This window comes from Rhipicephalus sanguineus, chromosome 2 (genome assembly GCF_013339695.2).
Source record: "Rhipicephalus sanguineus isolate Rsan-2018 chromosome 2, BIME_Rsan_1.4, whole genome shotgun sequence".
NCBI classification, from domain to species: domain Eukaryota; kingdom Metazoa; phylum Arthropoda; class Arachnida; order Ixodida; family Ixodidae; genus Rhipicephalus; species Rhipicephalus sanguineus.
Genome location: NC_051177.1, coordinates 141,296,640 through 141,313,916, shown reverse-complemented (window position 1 = coordinate 141,313,916; position 17,277 = coordinate 141,296,640). Strand labels below are relative to the sequence as shown.

The window sequence follows — 17,277 nt, the reverse complement described above, 5'->3', positions numbered from 1 at the left end:
TGTTATGTTTTAAAATTTACTATACTTAGAGCATACAAGCCGGTATAACAAGCTTTTAAACCTTTTAAACTTAATAAATATTGTATCGATGTGAGGGTAATATGTTCATTTAACCTTGAAGTGGGGCTTCGTGGCAGTGCGGATTTCCTCTGGAAAGGTGTATTTGATGTATGGCACCCCTTCACTGCAGTGAAACCATCTTTACGGGGGGGGGGGGGTTACATGTGTACTAATATACACCTATGCGTTCATTTCAAATGCTTTGAAATTTTCAATAATTTAAATTCTTATCGAAGCGAATTCGAATGCTGTAATATTCGTTCGAATATTCCAAGTGCTCGAATATTTGCACAAGCCTAAGGGTGACCTTCGGAAACAAAACCATAACTGACTGTAAAAAAGCTGTTATGTCAAGTCTTTTGTGGTTTAGACGTCCTGAGGCTTCATTCAGTGCTTAAAATGAATTGTAAAAAAAAAAGTGTGTCAGTACTCCTCCAATATGCCTTCACCACATGATGCAGTTGTGCGGACAAGTGGCCGCCGAAACTGACCTTACAGCTGATGCCGCGGTCGATGTTGATGAACGTGGTGCTGGCGGTGAAGAATGCATCACGTGGCGTGGTGATGTCATTCGAACCGGGTGATGGTCTCGTCAAGCTGTCGCGCTTCATGGGGTCGGCCTGGTTGGGCCTGGTGCACTTTGCAAGCCCGCCGGCCGACCTGAAGCTCATGTTGGTGGTGTACATGGCCGACAAGAATTTGTTCATGGGCATGGTGGCCAATGACCAGGAAAGCCTGTTTGCAGCCGTCAAGCAGGTCATCGATGCCCACCGCAAGCAACAGCAGTCCAAGACAAAGATGGTAAGCAACGCAGTCCACCAATGGTTCCCAAGGAGGAACATAAATTTTTTGAAGCAGAAAAATTCTACTGGAGCCCTGCTGCCACCACTTTCCACACATCATAGAGTTTCTTACAATTACCTAGATGGCACTGGACGTTGTTATATGTGTGGGAAAACTTAGATATATCTGATGTAGATTGGCATCGTTCTGGGTGCTGTGGGGAAAAAGCCTTTGTGAGAAAATTCATCATTAAAGTGTTTGTATGTATCAGTGATCGCTCGTCAGATCACTGTACAGGTTGGACTGACTGCAGTGGGCATTAGGCAAAATTTGGGCCCTCATACATTCATTTGGCACGTGCCACGACTAAATACCAAGTATGTGTGTGCACTTATCGCATGAATGGAGCAGCATGTCTTCATGTCTGGGTATAAAGCCAATAAGGATCCAAGCATTTTTTTTTTTGTGCAACATAAACTAAACTGACTGTTGGGAGGTCGAGGCCACATGCACACTATCTGCACTTCACGACGACTTCCAATGCACGTCGGGCTGCACAGTGGTGCACTTGCCAGTCCAGGAGTCATGAAATTTAAAGATTAAACTTCCTGTTGGGCTGGGACTTGAAAAAACAGAACAAAGATTCTGTATTTTCTCACGTATAACCTGCCCCTGCATATAATCTGCGCGCCCAACTACAAACCGCGCAAAAATTTTTAAAAATAAATAAAAGTTCCAGCCAGTTTCATGCCTTGAAAACCGTTTTAGACAGCGTAGCTGTTGCCCCTTTTGTCAGGCATTACATGTTGCTCCTAAGTTTCGGCAAAGTTATCACTGAGGATTACTTTGATGTTTCTTTGTTTTTCAGCTTAAAGGGATGCTGAAGTGGTTTTAGAATTTCTTAAAACTTTGTTGTTAGCAAGGACCAACATTATTGTCGACGATGGCGTAATTTTTTTCGCTGTTGTGGCAGCAGGAGCTATAAAATACGCGAAAGAAAAGTTCGTCTTGCTCCGCCCACGTGAACGCGCCGAAAGTGTGGGCATGGAAACGAACTAACTGGAACTACGTCATAGTCGGTAGTTTTGGAGGAGCCGCACAGGCACTATCGTATCTCCAACCGTGGCCTCCGTGACTACTTCCGTTTGCGCGCGTTGGTGGAACTGATGGCGAAGGCCATGCTTTAACAGATCTGATGGCGCCGATGACGCGGCACATCGAAGATGATGTCACCGCCTTCCCTCAGCAGCTCAAGAAGCCCTGTGGCTGCAGCCGCTGTTTTTTGCCAACAAAGGCTGTTTGCAACTCTTACATTGGTTTTCGAATTCAGCAGTGATCAAACTATGAGTACACATTCCAATGTCATTTTTTAAAAAAGTGCTTCAGCTTCCCTTTAAGCCATGTGGATCTTGCGCAACGATATGCTAATTCATAGCTGCGCTTGAATGCTATGGTAGCATTCCAGTGTGGCCGTGACCCATTCCACCCGTCCACTTGCCCGAAATACTTATTACTATCACAACTGCGCTGGAGCGCAAGCGGTGTTGCCAGTACTGCTGCTGTGCATGACATGCACGGCCGCGCTGGTAGTATTCACCGCAGTCGCAGCTCTCGTAATGCCGTGTGCAAGAGCAGACGATGCAGCACAGCCTGCGTCATGCCCCCGTGTGTCACAAACCTGCCTCGCCAATGAAGTTTGGCGAGGCATTGTTGTACACCCTCTCCCTATCTGAGTGAGTGTACGACACTCCTAACCTTCTCCCCTTCCGAGCGAGCCTCTCTCGCCACTCAGCGAGGTGTGGCCCTTTTCGCCGAGCATCACTCTCAGCCCTCAGGTCACGTGACCTGTGTGACGCCTACTGCTACTACTACTACAACGACAACGCCAACGGCGGACAGCACAGGGTAGACTAAGCAGCTTCGCTGTTACAAAAAGAAACTGATCTCCTCGCACAGTAAAACCTCGCTAATTCGGTTTTGGTTCAATTGAAATTCTGATTAATTTGAAGAATTTGAGCAGTCCTGTAAATATTCATGCAAATTCTACCGGATTATATTAATAGCCCACAAAGCTCCATCTGGATAACCTGTATTTTCCGGCCAGCAGCAGTGTGAGACAGCCTCCCGGCAACGCACATCTCTGAGGTCATGGTAGTTGGTTGAGCGACATGGGCATGTTAAATTTTTTCACTGCCTCTCTGGCGATCCGCAGGCTGCCAGAGCCGGCCAGCCAGAGCGCATTCGTTTCTTTTTCCTCCATGCGGCATGCAGGCACACTCGCTGTGCATTCAGTTTTGCAACAAAAATTTAGGTACGTGGAATATTTTGCAACAATGAAAAAAAAATTCCACGGATTCCCGAAGCATGGCAGCACATTCCAAGCAGGAGAAATGATTGAAAAAGACGCGCGTTTTAAACCAGCCACGCCGCTTTGCGAAGCAAAAAAAAAAGAAAACAACGGAGACATCGGCATCATGAAAAATATTCCACGTATTCCCAAAGTGTGGCAGCACATGCCAAGCAAAAGAAATGATTGAAAAAGGCGTGCGTTTTAAACATACTGGCAATGCCGTACATGTACGGCGAAAAGCCTGAAAGGGTAAGGAGTTCTGACAGGTTTTGGAGCCATTGCAAAAGGGACATTTTTTGTTTCCTTAACATGCCGAGTTAATGCTATCTACATACCAGAGCCAAGAAACATATATAAAATATCTTAGTTTGATTTTAAAGTTTTCGTCGCACAGGATGTGCAAGCCTTCCCCACCGCAATGGACATGATCTTGACAAGTCAACACAGTTAGCTGGTTTTGCGAGCTCTGCACCCTGCATGTGGACCAAATCGCCGAAATCGCTGTTGGAGTTGCTGGAGGACATTTCACCCATTGTTGTTTACGTGCACAACATGCAGATGGCAGTAGACGACAGTGCTGCTGTCCCCACATGACCTAGACTGTGTTTGCACTTCACTGCAAGACCAAATATCACCCCCCCTCAATATCAAAACAAAAAGCGATTTTTCAAGGAAGCGGTATTAAACATATATTCAATGCATTCCGAGGCACCACGATACTCTTCCTAGGGTTCTCAACACCAGTGTCTTTATTTAGAGCAAAAATACGACAACTTCTAAAATTCGTGTCAGTACCTACTCCTTTAAATAACATTTATCGTCATCATCAACCTGCACCCCAAGTATAGCTCCGAATTGTCTGTATATATCTTGGGAGTTATAAGAGAGAAAATAGAATATTACTGCTTCAATTGGTTTTCTTCTTTCTTTTCTTTGATCAATTCTTTTGTCCCAGAAATCAACAAGCGACTGTATATGTGTTCATAGAAGGCTGCCAGGGGCCGTTTTATCTTGAATGGCTGTCTGAGCATTGTACAGACTTTGAACCAGTTGATACAGTGCATTCATAACTCATTACACTCAAACCACGATATAACGAACACGGATATAGCAAATTATCGGTTATAACAAAGTAAATGAAGAATAGTCTTGTCGTAGCTACAATGTTACAAATAAACATTTATAACGGATTTTCGGATACAACGAAGTTATTTTCGTGGCAGATGTGACTTTGTTATAATGAGGTTTGAGTGTATAACAAAACAGGATATAACAAAATAATCAATATAAAAAAAAATAACATCCCCCTTGAGGTCCCCGTAGATATTCATTCATACATATAAAACTTCATTTGAATCAACTGAAATATTTCTTTCAGTAAATAAAACTAAGTTCATCCCCAAAAACAAAAAATATCTATGCGCTTTTGCTCAAAGTACGCCTGCCTCTTTTTGTGTAGCTTGGCCTTTGTCTGGTTGGCATTTCAAAACTTGCGCACGTCCTGTATCAATGTACTGTAAAGCAATGCTGGTCTTTCTCAGCATTGCACACAGGCAGCGGCTCACCATCTTCCAGCATACTCACTTCTACTGCACTTCACTCTTTTACTGCCGTGCACTGCTCATGGGGGTGCATTTGGACATGATATGGGTTTGGCCTCCAAAATTGCACCAGTGCAACCCTTTCACTCTTGTCTTCATATTTTTCACGCTGTTTTCACTTATCTGAGACTGGGCACGCTCTTTCACATCTTGCTTTCGACAACCAGTGTCCGCTTGCAGTTGCACCAACTCCACAATTCTCGCTTTTTTTTTTAGTGGGTGGGGAAGATCTATGCCGCAGTTTTGCTGACCAGAAATGCCAGCAAAAGGTGTTTGTGTAGTTCTTTGAAATGCTTAAGAATGTAAAAGACAACTTGGCGATTTACCGGCAGGACTTCTTAATTGTTAGCAGCACTGCATAGCTGCTTGCACCTGTAAAGGATGTTCTTGTTGGATGCAAGTGTAGTAACTTTTGCTACTGAGTGGTTTCTTTGAAAGCAACCTTAAGCTAGACTTTTTTTTTTTCAAACTTACGTATGCCGAGAGGAAAGACCAAAAATATATACTTCTAAAAATATTTGTTTCAGAAAAATGCTTTAAAGGGACACTAAAGGCAAATTAAGTCGACGTTTATTGTTGAAATAATGGTCCAGAAACCTCATGGTGCTACTTTTGTGCCAAGGAAGTGTTTATTTTGAAATAAAATCACATTTTAGTGGTCCGCATCGCGTTAGCGCACTTTAAATCACCCGCCTGAAAGCGGTGTTTCTCATGTCACTGCTGCCGTGCCCAACGTTGCCTGCCTTTGTTGTGCGGCGGCGTGCACTGGCAGCGTGCCATTCGGGCATCCGGCAACATCACATGCATTCGGCATTTTGTCGAACTTTCTGTCAGAGCGACTTTCACAAGTGCGCAAAACACACGCGGCAGTACGCGATACCGAAACTACCACTGAGACGCGACCGCGTGAGCGAAGCAGGGCGCTGGGCGAAGTGCAGTTCGGCTAGTTCGGCGAAAATGGAACTTTTGAACCACGCACGCCGTTCCCCATGGCAACGCCAAAGAGGTTCTTTTTTCCATGAATCAAACAGAAACGAACAAACAGCATTTTATTACGTCTCTTGATGCAGGAAAGGTTCCTTTTTTATTGCTGCCAGTTTGATTACTAGTGATTAATTGTAGGCACTCTCATACGTCATTGGGATCATTTTGAAAATGTGCCGATCGTGGTGCTCATCGTGTGATACATTTAGCTTAATTTCTCGGTAAGTAGGGCACTGCTGTTGATAACTCTGCAAGTTTAGGCATTGTCATACATTGAGCTTTCACTCTGACATAAATTGTTATTTGCCTTTAGTGTCCCTTTAAAGAAATACCTGGAAAAATTAACCATAATTCGGTTACAGTGAGGCTAGGCCATTTTGGTAAAAACCAGTTGGCTGTAAATGAATGCATTGCTTTATAAACTGGATATGTCCATCAATTTATTATTACTTTTTTTGTGTGTGGTAGTACTGTGTTTCGTGAGGCCTAGTATATAGACTCGCACAGGGAAGGTGAATTTTGATATTTTAATTTCTTAACTTTGGGTGAGCCCAGTTTGTTGTCGGTAAGGAAAAGGTTAAATGGGTGTGGTTTTAAACTGCATAGTAAGTGTATCTGCTTCCTCTGGTATTGGCACTCCTTGTAGTTCGCGTACGCTCACAGTTTGCTCACGTTTTACATTCTTCGTCGTGCCTTCTCCACTTGTCACGGAGATTGAAGTAGAACGGTAACAGTTAACTTTTTTGCTGCACTTAACATTACTGCAGTCTTACTGTATTTTTCAGTGTGTCCACACTATAGAGTCAACAGTAATTCTGTTCTCTGCTTCCTTCCCACCCGACCTTAAACTCGTTGCAGGTGCACTGGGAACCAGTAAGTGCGTCTTACTTTTCATACCCGAGTCAGGACAGTGTCGAGCAAAGCCTATTCATGGCTACTGCTTGTCCTGGCCATACATATCGTGATTCGCGCTCGGGTTCCCATGCGAATATCGTGTGATGCGAGTGCCTCTCTCGAAGGGGACAGTCTATTTGTACTTCAACAGCTCGGGGCCACACGACATGAGCAGAAAACGTCTTGTATGACGTCATTGGTAGAGCGGCACGTTGCTGTCGACCCTGGCTTTTGCAGTAGTGGTGCTGGCAGAATGGTGAGAACAGCGGAGTGGCACGGTGTCGGTTACTGGCCCCCCAGTGACATTGGCCAACCACTGACACAGGCTAAATAGCTATACTTTATGCAACACCAGGCTGAACCTTGCCTGTCATCCAAACTGTATGGTGGGGTATGATGCCACAGGTGATGTTTCTGCTCAGAAGAGATGAAATGTTCTTGAACACGGAGGGTCACTGGAGCCAACGTTTCGACATGCGGTCTTGTCTTTTACGAGGCTGCAACTGCAGCCTTGAAGGGGATAAGATCGCTTGTCGAAACGTTGGCTCCAGTTTCTGCTCAGGTTGCATAATTCCAAGCTGTTCAAGTGTATATAGGCTCTCCTCTCTGAAAGCGGGACACACCTTTCATGAGTATTTCGTAGCTGATGCCTGTGCCACATGGGCAACGTTAATGCCATTAACAGTCTACGACCTGTTGCAATTATTAATGCCATATACCTGAATGTTTTGTTACATTCAACATTACGCTGATGTTAGGTACAGTGAATGCAGTAAGTTCGTTTGTCAGTCGTATTCATAGTCAAGAAAAAGTTAATTAGCAGACAACATCTCAAAGAATGTCACTAAATAAAGCACTGATGCGCATACTCTATGCAGAATTACTTTCTATGACTTTCGTTTATCATCAGCAGCTTAAACTGCAAATTTAATGGCAACAGGATGCATTTAACGACCGAGTGAGTTGGTGAAACATACTACATAACAAACAGCATTACTCTTTATAACACCTTGTCGTGAATGCGCAGGGTACTGTATTGTTGACATTAAAACTTGCAGCATATGTATAATGTCATTTGCCACTTGTCACCATGCAGCACTGCCGAAGCTACGAGGAGTAAACAGGCAGTGTCCTTGTGCAGCATACAATATATTTCCGGGCGTAACTGTTTGATTATTAACGAGTTACAAGGGTTTTAGCTGTGCTTCTTGCATGATGCGTTACAGCGATATGTGGTACGTTAGGCATGCAGTTCGCATGCTCTGAATTATTGACGCAATTACTGGCTGGTAATCGTAATAGCCACCCTAACCGTGGTGATGTGCAGCAACATGGCAGCCCCCATATAGCCCAGACCATCCACTCCCATCCGAATTTGTGCTTTCCACAGGCTCTCTACCTAGACAGCAAGAAATAAGTGGTACAATCTGTCATCGCTTAGCATCAGGTATCGTTTGTCGCTATTATTTAGATCAGTTGTTTGTTTTGATGCTGCTAGGACTACCGAGGTGATGCCGAGCTGCAAAAGTTGTTTGATGTCAACTCAGCAGTGGCGCCACAGCATTAGCGCCGGCGATGCATGGACAGTGCGAAACGCCCTGAATGCCTATAATTGTTTACTGCACCAATGATTTGCTGTTTTGCTTAAGAACGGTACGTGATGGTGGCTGAAAGTACCTCAACTGAATCTCCGGTGTGCTATAGGTCAAAGATCCAGTATTTTCTGAAAGAAGCAAGGTTAGTAGCACTAAATGTCTTCGGTGTGGTCTTAAAAGAACTCGGTGAAAGCAGCAGTATGAACGCTGTTATAAAAAGAACCGCATTCCTCACAAACACTAGCAAACGCTCCCTTTACAAGTGGCTTTCTGAACATAAAGAAACGGTGAGGTGGCGTTCCCAAAGAGGTTTTTGCGGCAAGCCGACGCCAAAGAGATGCTGAGCAGATGACGCGACGCAGATGAACATCTCGAGGGGCTTTCACCTTTCCTATTGGCTAGCAAGCCCTGCAGCTTCCACAGTGCTGCAAGGTACTAGTACTGAGATGGAGTATCGATGTAGCTTCAAATTTTTCAACGCCATTTACATGAACATTGTGGTGATCTGGCTCTACAAGTGTAGTTATTGTGACGTGAAGACTTGATTGCACGTCATGTGATCATAAGGGACCTTGCTCGATATAGAAACTTAAGTGGGGTAGGTCGTTGCGGATCAACACTCAAGGGAAATGCATGCGTTGAGCAATGCGAAGGAGGTGTAGAACCGTATACCACATGGAAGTTTATCTAAGAGACAGGAGGCAATCCTAAAACAGCGAGCAAAATAACTTAACCATTCTCATAGATGGATACAGTCTGGAAAGGTTGATAATCACTCAGTGACAATCGATAATATACTACTAAGTTGACTCTCTGCCATTCTTGACATCAGTCCTTGTAAAGTGGAACAGAACGATTTTTAAGCATCTTATTTTTGTACGCGATAGTAATGCAATAAAAAAATTCTCTTGTTGTAGTATATGTTGCTCACGCCTGTCAGTGCTAGATTTTTTTGCATTCGTGCTCAATCTGCATTGTCTAGAAGCCGAGGGTGTTTCTAGAAGTGCTCACGTTTTTTGTAGTGTTTATGCATCTCACTTAGACCAGAAGGGGTTGTTGGAATGAAGCAGGCTGAGACACAGTAATTGAAGTTAAATTAGAGTATCTACCCTCTAATTATGTGGGATGAGACGAAGTGGAAGCTTAGCAATGCCACTGGAACTCCACAGTTGTTGCAGCACAGTGACACTTGCTTTGGGGCGCCCTTAACTTAATGGATGCAATTGTGCTTTCTCGTTAGCCGGCACACGAGGAACAAACGTGTGCATGAGGTCGTAAAATGGAGGTAGCACCAAACGTATGTGGGCACGACCTTGGCCCTGGGCACTAGTAACTGAGCAAGTTATAGCAGAATTAGAAATTGCAATCCCTATATTGCTGACCTCTTCCCATTACATTTTTCAAAAGTGGAAATGAGCCTGCTCATGACATCAGCACTAATACACTAATATCAAGGAAGTTTATTTGAGGTATAACATTTGCCAAAATGCTTAAACCGAAGCTTGGCATAAACCTCCGTTTTCATTCTTTTTTTTAAAACCCCTCCCAAGAAAGTAAGAAGGCAGAAATTCTTGAAAATCAGTTCGTGCGTTTGTTCCTTTGTTGTCCGGAATGACTGCTTTGCTCACTTTGTTTTGGAGTAATGCTTATTCATGAACTGAAAGTATTTTGTTTGTCCATTTAAAAAAACCACAACCTAAAGCAGGGCTCGGCACCGCCCATGTGTGTAACGCCAGCTCCTGTGTACCAGGTAAATGCCCGCACACGTTTCTATCCTTTCTTTGTTTTTTCTTATTTATTTTTTCCGAGGTGTTGGAAATCAAAACTGAGTGAAATATTTGGAAGCGATGGACTCTTGGAGTTTCTTAATGTATTTGGCATTCTGGTACTGCAGACATGCCTTGCGTTGACCCCCTTTGTCCACATGCTCTCATCCAAGTTCCAAACAAATTATAGATTATATTCATATACTGTTGTAGTGGCATGAAGGTCACCTGGAACAACATTTCACTGTAGCTAAATTGGTTATAAATGAGCAGTACTATATTGAAGTAATTGCAGCAAAGCTGAACTATTGGCACTTGTCTAATCTTTCTATTAAACAGCCTTTAAATTAGCGCCTTAGCAAAACAATGCATACACCTTGTGGTCAGTGCATGTGCTGCAACTGCCGGAATTGCCTGAGGTTTTTCACGCTCCACACGGGCCATGCAACCTTGGAAGTCACACCAAAGAGCTGTGTTGGTTTTGTACAATCTAGGCTTGGCATCACTTCTGGCTAGTTGTAATGGCAATCTTATTCGCCTTTGACTTTCTCTGTCACTCTGTGTGTGTGCGTGTGCGTGCATGCATAAAGACCCAGTTTAGTACGACTTAAAGGGACACTAAAGGCAAATATTAAGTCGACATTTATTGTTGAAATAATGGTCCAGAAACCTCATAGTGCTACTTTTGTGCCAAGGAAGTGTTTATTTTGAAATAAAATCACATTTTAGTGGTCCGCATCACGTTAGCGCACTTTAAATCACCCGCCTGAAAGCGTGTTTCTCGTGTCACTGCTGCCGTGCCCAACGTTGCCCGCCTTTATTGCGCGGCGGCGTGCACTGGCGGCGTGCCATTCGGGCATCCGGCAACATCACATGCATTCGGCATTTTGTCGAACTTTCTGTCAGAGCGATTTTCACGAGCGCGCAAAACACACGCGGCAGTACGCGATACCGAAAGTACCACTGAGACGCGACCGCGTGAGCGAAGCAGGGTGCCGGGCGAAGTGCAGTTCGGCAAAAACGGAACCTTTGAACCACACGCGCCGTTCCCCATGGCAACGCCAAAGAGGTTCTTTTTCCATTAATCAAACAGAAACAAACAAGCAGCATTTTATTATGTCTCTTGATGCACAGAAGGTTCTTTTTTTATTGCAGCTAGTTTGATTATGAGTGATTAATTGTAGTCGAACTCTCTCACATCATCGGGATCATTTCCAAAATGTGCCGCTCGTGGCGCTCATCGTGTGATACATTTATCTTAATTTCTCGGTAAGTAGGGCACTGCTGTTGATAATATTGCCGTTTTAGACGTTGTCATACATTGAGCTTTTCCCCTGACATAAATTGTTATTTGCCTTTAGTGTCCCTTTGAAATGCCCCTCACATGGACCCATTGCAAATTTTCGTTGTATACCAGAAGATGTAGGTTGTTGTTTATGAAGGGTTTTATTGCAGAAATTTCTCCACTTGGTTTGTTATTTGAGGGAAGGGGATAAGGTAAGATTTCAAGTTACCGTACTTCCAAGATGTGAGCTTTGCTGTCAAATGCAGACACTTTCACTTTTTGCCTTGGCCAGCATACATAAGTGACATTTATTCCCCGTCTTCTACCATGCTGTAGCCGTGGAGCCATGTCATGTTGACCTCATGAGCCACATTTTCTTTATTAGCACATAGCTTTGTTTGGTTCTTCCACCAGTTTTTTTATGGCTGTCACTTGGCTGATGGAGGCTTGGCATCATTTCTGGCTAGTTGTGATGGTGATCTTATTCGCCTTTACCAGCAAAACGAGCATGTGCACTCACACGGCTAAGTTGCCAGACGGGTGCTGTCTACCCTACTGCTACAGATCTGTTGGTTAGAAGCTTTGTTCTGTACACAATAACTGAATTAACAAAGAAGGGCTAGTTAGATGTCCTTACTGTGACAAATGTATGCTGTTAAACTCCCAATTCCTTGAACAAGAAATAACTTTCTTGAAGCGTTTGGCAATTTGTTTACGTTTAGAAACATCGGCTATTTCTTATGCTTAATTTTTTTCTTCTATTCCTCCTCTTGTGGTGACGCAGTGATTCTTCCAGTGACAGTGTTTTGTATTCTGCATTGAATGAGTTACCAAAGTTACATGCCATAGTCATTGACATTGGAGGCAGAACATCTTACATAAAGGCACTTAAACGCTGTACATTAGTAAGAACAAGGCACGCATGGGCTTTTATTTTTACGGTGGTTGTCCTTAAAATAAGGTTCCAAATGAGCTGCAGTGACAAAGACTGCTGTTAAGTGGAATGCGGCGGCACTGGCGTGTAACTCGGTTCCCCCTCTCCCAGTCCCCGCTGTCATGAGTAAGAGCCCCTCGGGGGCAAAAAGATGAAGAAGAAAGTGTTCGAATCAGCGCGAGCGCGCGCCTGTGGAAATTTCTAGAGAGCTCGCGGCACGTGAACCGAGCTGTGAAGGAACAAGAAGAGAAGGTAGCTGGCATTGTCTGCGTGGCTCGGCAGAGGAAGGTCGCATCGCCAGCCGACGCACTGGCAACGGGAGCGATGGGCGTTCGGGTCTGCGGCTGGCGACGCGGGCGTCCCGAGGTGCCGCCGGCGTACTCGACGGCATTCGAGCGAGGCACCTCGGCGACGCAGCTACCACGCCCTGCAAGTACGGACGTACCCGGCGCAAGCCACCGAAGGCAGTCCCCGGAGGGCCACATCAGCGGTGGAACTGCATGCCGGGCGAAGCATAGAGTTTCCTAAAATGACCTAGAGGGAACTCTGGCGCTGCGATCGTTCAGCCACCATGGGAATGATGGGTAGTACACGGATTTGCCTAGTCTTCGTGCTTGTGGGCTTCGAACGCACTTGTGGCTTTGTTTATTGCTATGTTTTGGTTTTCTTTCGGATAAAAGAATGGATCGTTATGAACTTCGTGACCAGATTTGAATCGGTGAGCCTAAAGAAGTTAAAGTGGTGAAGTGAAACTGCTGATTTTTGCTGAACTTCGTTTTTCGACAAAGCGGATGCAGGCGACGCGGAGCCAAACGGAGCCGAAAGAACGAAGTTTAGACAAATCCGTGTACTACCCATGATTCCCATGCTGGCTGAAGCGCGATGCATTGCAGCTCCCATAGACACTAGCGCCAGAGTTCCCTCTAGTAAGTATTGTAGGAAACTCTATGGGGCGAAGGACCCAACGACGACGTTAAGCCTAACGGGCCTAGCCTTTAGGGCAGCGGACGGCCTGCTTGTACAGGCGACGACGGCTGACTCGTCGGAGTACAGAGTGGACCTGAAGATCAACAAGGGACTCGTTGAACACAAGCATTACCGCAAGGGAACGACGACCTACTGGACTTTGGCAATGAACCAAGTCATCTGTAACAAGTAGGTCGGTCCGATGCAAAAGCGGATGTATAAGGCGAGCGTTGAGAGACTATAATTAGGACAGTTTAATTATTAGTGAAGTGTGTATCAACTTTAAGTTTATTTGCAGTTTATATTTCTTCTACATTTGTATAATTTTTTAGTGCCGTGTGTTTGTTTATTAAATGTGTTTTCATGTTCGGACGAGTCTTGTCTCAGTTCATCATCAGCAACCACCCGAATTCGTGACACCCGCCCCGGCGAACTGTCTGCGACTCTCTGTCTTGGCTTGGCAGCCATTGGACATGGAGCTCCTACTCGCTTGTCCCTCCAAGTGCAAATTATACTCTATGATTTGATTTTTGTGTGCAGAAATACACCAGTGCATATTCAATCCCATCTGTGTGAAGCCTACCGATAGAAGTGTATGACTGCACAACACGTACGACAATGGTTCTGAGAATCCAAAGATGGACGTGCAGACGTCTACGATGAACAGCGTTCGGGACGGCCATCGGTTTCGGAGGAAATGATTGCGAATGTGGAAGAAACGGTGCTGAAGAATCGAAGGGTGATGGTTGGGGAGGTACGAGTGGTGATCCGCAATGCCAGCAAGGTCTCTGTTGGCAAAGTTTTCACAGACTATTTCGGCTCTGCAAGGTTTGTGCGAGTTGGGTCCTGAGAATGCTTACGGAAGGCGACAAACAGCAACGTTTTGGAAGTGGCCCACGAATTTCTTCTTGCCTACAAAACCGATGGCGAGGAATTCTAGGAATCTATTCTAAGTGGGGATGAGACTTCGGTCCACTACGTGACACCAGAAACGAAACAACAATCGCATCATTGGAAACATCCAGAGTTGCTGAAGCCATGGAAGTTCAAACAAGCACTGTCTGCCGGCAAAGTGAAGGCGAGGGGTTACTGTAATGCGAATTCATGCATACCAGTACAGCAATCAATGCGGACCGATACAGTGAGACGTTTAAGAACCTTCACCGTGCAATTCAAAACAATAGGAGAGCCATGCTCCCACAGGGACCTCGTTTCCATTAAGTTTGCGCCCGACCGCACATCACCCGTGTAACAAACAATCTCGCAAACAAATTTGGATAAGATACTGTCACACAGCCAGGCGCCCTACAGCCCAGACTTAGCCCCAAAGTGATAACCTGGCTAGAACAAACATCTGGTTGGGACGAATTTCAGAACCGGCGAGTAGCTGAAAGAGGAGGCTTTAAGCTACTTTCACGGCGTGGCGGCAGAGCTCTATGATTCGGGTATAAAAAAGATGATACGCGATGTGCAAAAATGCATTTATGTCAACGGCGATCATGTGGAAAAATAGGGGAAAGTCTAACCTTTCCAAAAATGTAATGTTAAATAGCAATAAACATGTTCTTCATTGTTATGAACCTATTTTACGGACAACCCTCGTAAATTTCAGCCATTTGCCCACATTTTACTTCAGCGTACAGAAATACAAGAATGCTCTCTACCCAAAGTTAGTTGATAAAATAAATTCTGTAGAAGCCTGCAAACCATAGGCATGCTTGCATTCACCAGACTTATTCACCAGAGTTTACAAAAGAAGTTTGCACAGTTTTTATGAAAAAATTTCTTCTGTTTAAAAATTTCTTGTGGTCTGGAATTCAAACCTGGCATCGTAACCATTGTGGATCATTTCAGGAAAGAGACACTGAGCTTTCCTTAATAGTATCGTGCTAATCCGGCAGATGCCCTCCCTTTGTTTCTCGCCCTTAATTAAACTGAATATCTAACATATGCCATATTTATGAGCAAAAGTGATGGAAGTCTTCTACACTGAAATGAGCTGGTGTTGACGAGAACCATCAGGCATGGCCCATTCAGTTAAGAACTGTTACTCGAAGTTGACTTCGAGTAACCGCGAGTAATGTGCACATACCAGGTACAATAGCTCATGTGTTGTGTTACATTAGATGACATTAGGGAAAGTATGTATCTGACACTAAAAGGTAGCTTTGTTTGTTACCTAAAAGGATAAATGAATGTAGTATCGACTTCTCAAATGAAATTTTTTAAAGTTGGACACCTTGACTTTTGGAACAACATCTGTGCATGTTGGCTCTGTGAGCCACACAAATGTAATCTTCTTATTAGTTTCATTACATGAGGTCAATGACGTCCTGAATTATCACCTGTTGGAGGTTGTGCCAATGCCCGCTTTTACCTTTTCAGGCGTACATGTTCACCGAGGTGGTGAGTCAGTCTGATGGTGTTTGATTTTTCGCGATGGTGGTGGTGGTGTGGTTAGTTATTTACAGGTAGAGTGGGAATGTTGGAAATACCCTGTGTTCATTCTTGTAGCCTCCTGTCAGGTGAAATAATTTATAGTTCACTGAATTGGTCTGTATTCATCTTGAAATATACTAGCATGAAGCAATGAAGCACGCAGAAAACGGAAAGGCAACGCAAGAAGACGCTGTGTCATGTGATGAACTCTAGCATACACTTTGTGTGCCTTGTGAGTTAGACTGCTTGGCAGACACGCCTAGTTGTTTAGCCGCGTTAAATTGCTTCAGGATTTGCTGTTAGTATTTTTTAGCTGCTATCCGTCAGTCAAGCTACTAATGCAGGACAAAGCCGGTGCACACCAGGTTTAGAAGGAGGTTGACCATACTTTCACACAACAGTAGCGCTTCATCTGCTAAATAGTTACCGTGGCCGCCACAGGGTGTCGTCACGCACACTGACGTAGCTTCCTGTCCCCTTGTTATTCCCCCTCTGTAGCTTCCAGCATGCTCCTCAGGATGAAAGAAGAGGAAAGGTGCTCTCAGCCTGTGACAAATCCCTGTATCTACCTACATTTGACTGATTCGACAAATTTTTTTTGGCAAAAGATTCATGACGGAATAAACTCCTAGAGCGTGGTCATTCGATGATTACTTGAAAAGCTGTTTCAGGGCCCCTTTAAACCCACCACATTACCTGCCCTTTAAACACACTAAAGCAGCACTGCTTGTGCTGCCTGTTCTGTCTCAGCATAAAATTTCGTTTCACTGCCGCAAAGCTGTCCCATAAAGGTGGACACTCACGACTACCTGACTTAATTCCTGATGTAAACTACATGCTTAGTGTAGTGTGGCTCACTGCCACTGAATCGTGTCTTGCAGAGATATACCGCGCAGTGTACTCGATGGCAGCCTATTCAATCCAGTACAGGCTCCTCCCCAAAGAAAAAAAAAACTTCGCTGCACCTTTCTCTGGTGTGCCAGGATTTCAAAACATAGTTCCCAAGAGATATCGATATTGAATAAGATAGCCTTCTTCATGACAGTATGCAGTAAATCAAATGTGGCTCACGAGAGCATCTTGGTGTCGGCCGCAGCGGCTGCATTTTCGATGGAGGCGAAAACGTTTGAGGCCCGTGTACGTCAATTTAGGTGCACGTTAAAGAACCCCAGGTGGTCGAAATTTCCAGAGCCCTCCACTGCGGCGTCCCTCATAATCATATCGTGGTTTTGGGATGTTAAACCCCAGATATTATTGTTATGAGAACATCTTGGTGTGCTAGTTGTTGCTTATCTTGTCTGCGCGAAGAAAAACAACCACACAAGCACACGTTAATGGGACAACCGCACGTCCTGTCAAAGTGTGCTTGTTTGGTTGTGTTTTTTTATTTACACAGACAATTATGCAGGCGTGACTGGCTGGCACAATAACAAACTCCAGAAGTAGGACGAGAGCAAACAGCGCTAAACACGGGACGGCGAAGAACGACAGACACAAGCGCTGAACTAACGACCACTGGTTTATTGCTTGTATATGCACTATATACGGAAGCACTGCGCAGAATAACAACAAAAACACAGTAACTACACAATAAACCAGTGGTTGTTAGTTCAACGCTTG

General features: G+C 44.5%; 1 protein-coding gene across 6 annotated transcripts in view; it reads left to right on the top strand.

Annotated features, from left to right (window-relative positions):
* The window catches only part of LOC119383732 (mediator of RNA polymerase II transcription subunit 25), a 137,374-nt gene that overhangs the window by 47,874 nt on the left and 72,223 nt on the right, over positions 1-17,277 (top strand). For 4 of the 6 annotated variants that reach the window (XM_037652026.2, XM_037652022.2, XM_037652024.2 and 1 more), the window contains exon 14: positions 522-861. In XM_037652026.2, the coding sequence (XP_037507954.1) occupies positions 522-861 (340 nt within the window). Of the gene's footprint in view, positions 1-521; positions 862-6,636; positions 6,652-9,969; positions 10,018-15,603; positions 15,625-17,277 lie in introns of all 6 variants that reach the window. The other 2 variants (XM_037652010.2, XM_037652023.2) reach the window with 2 other exon arrangements.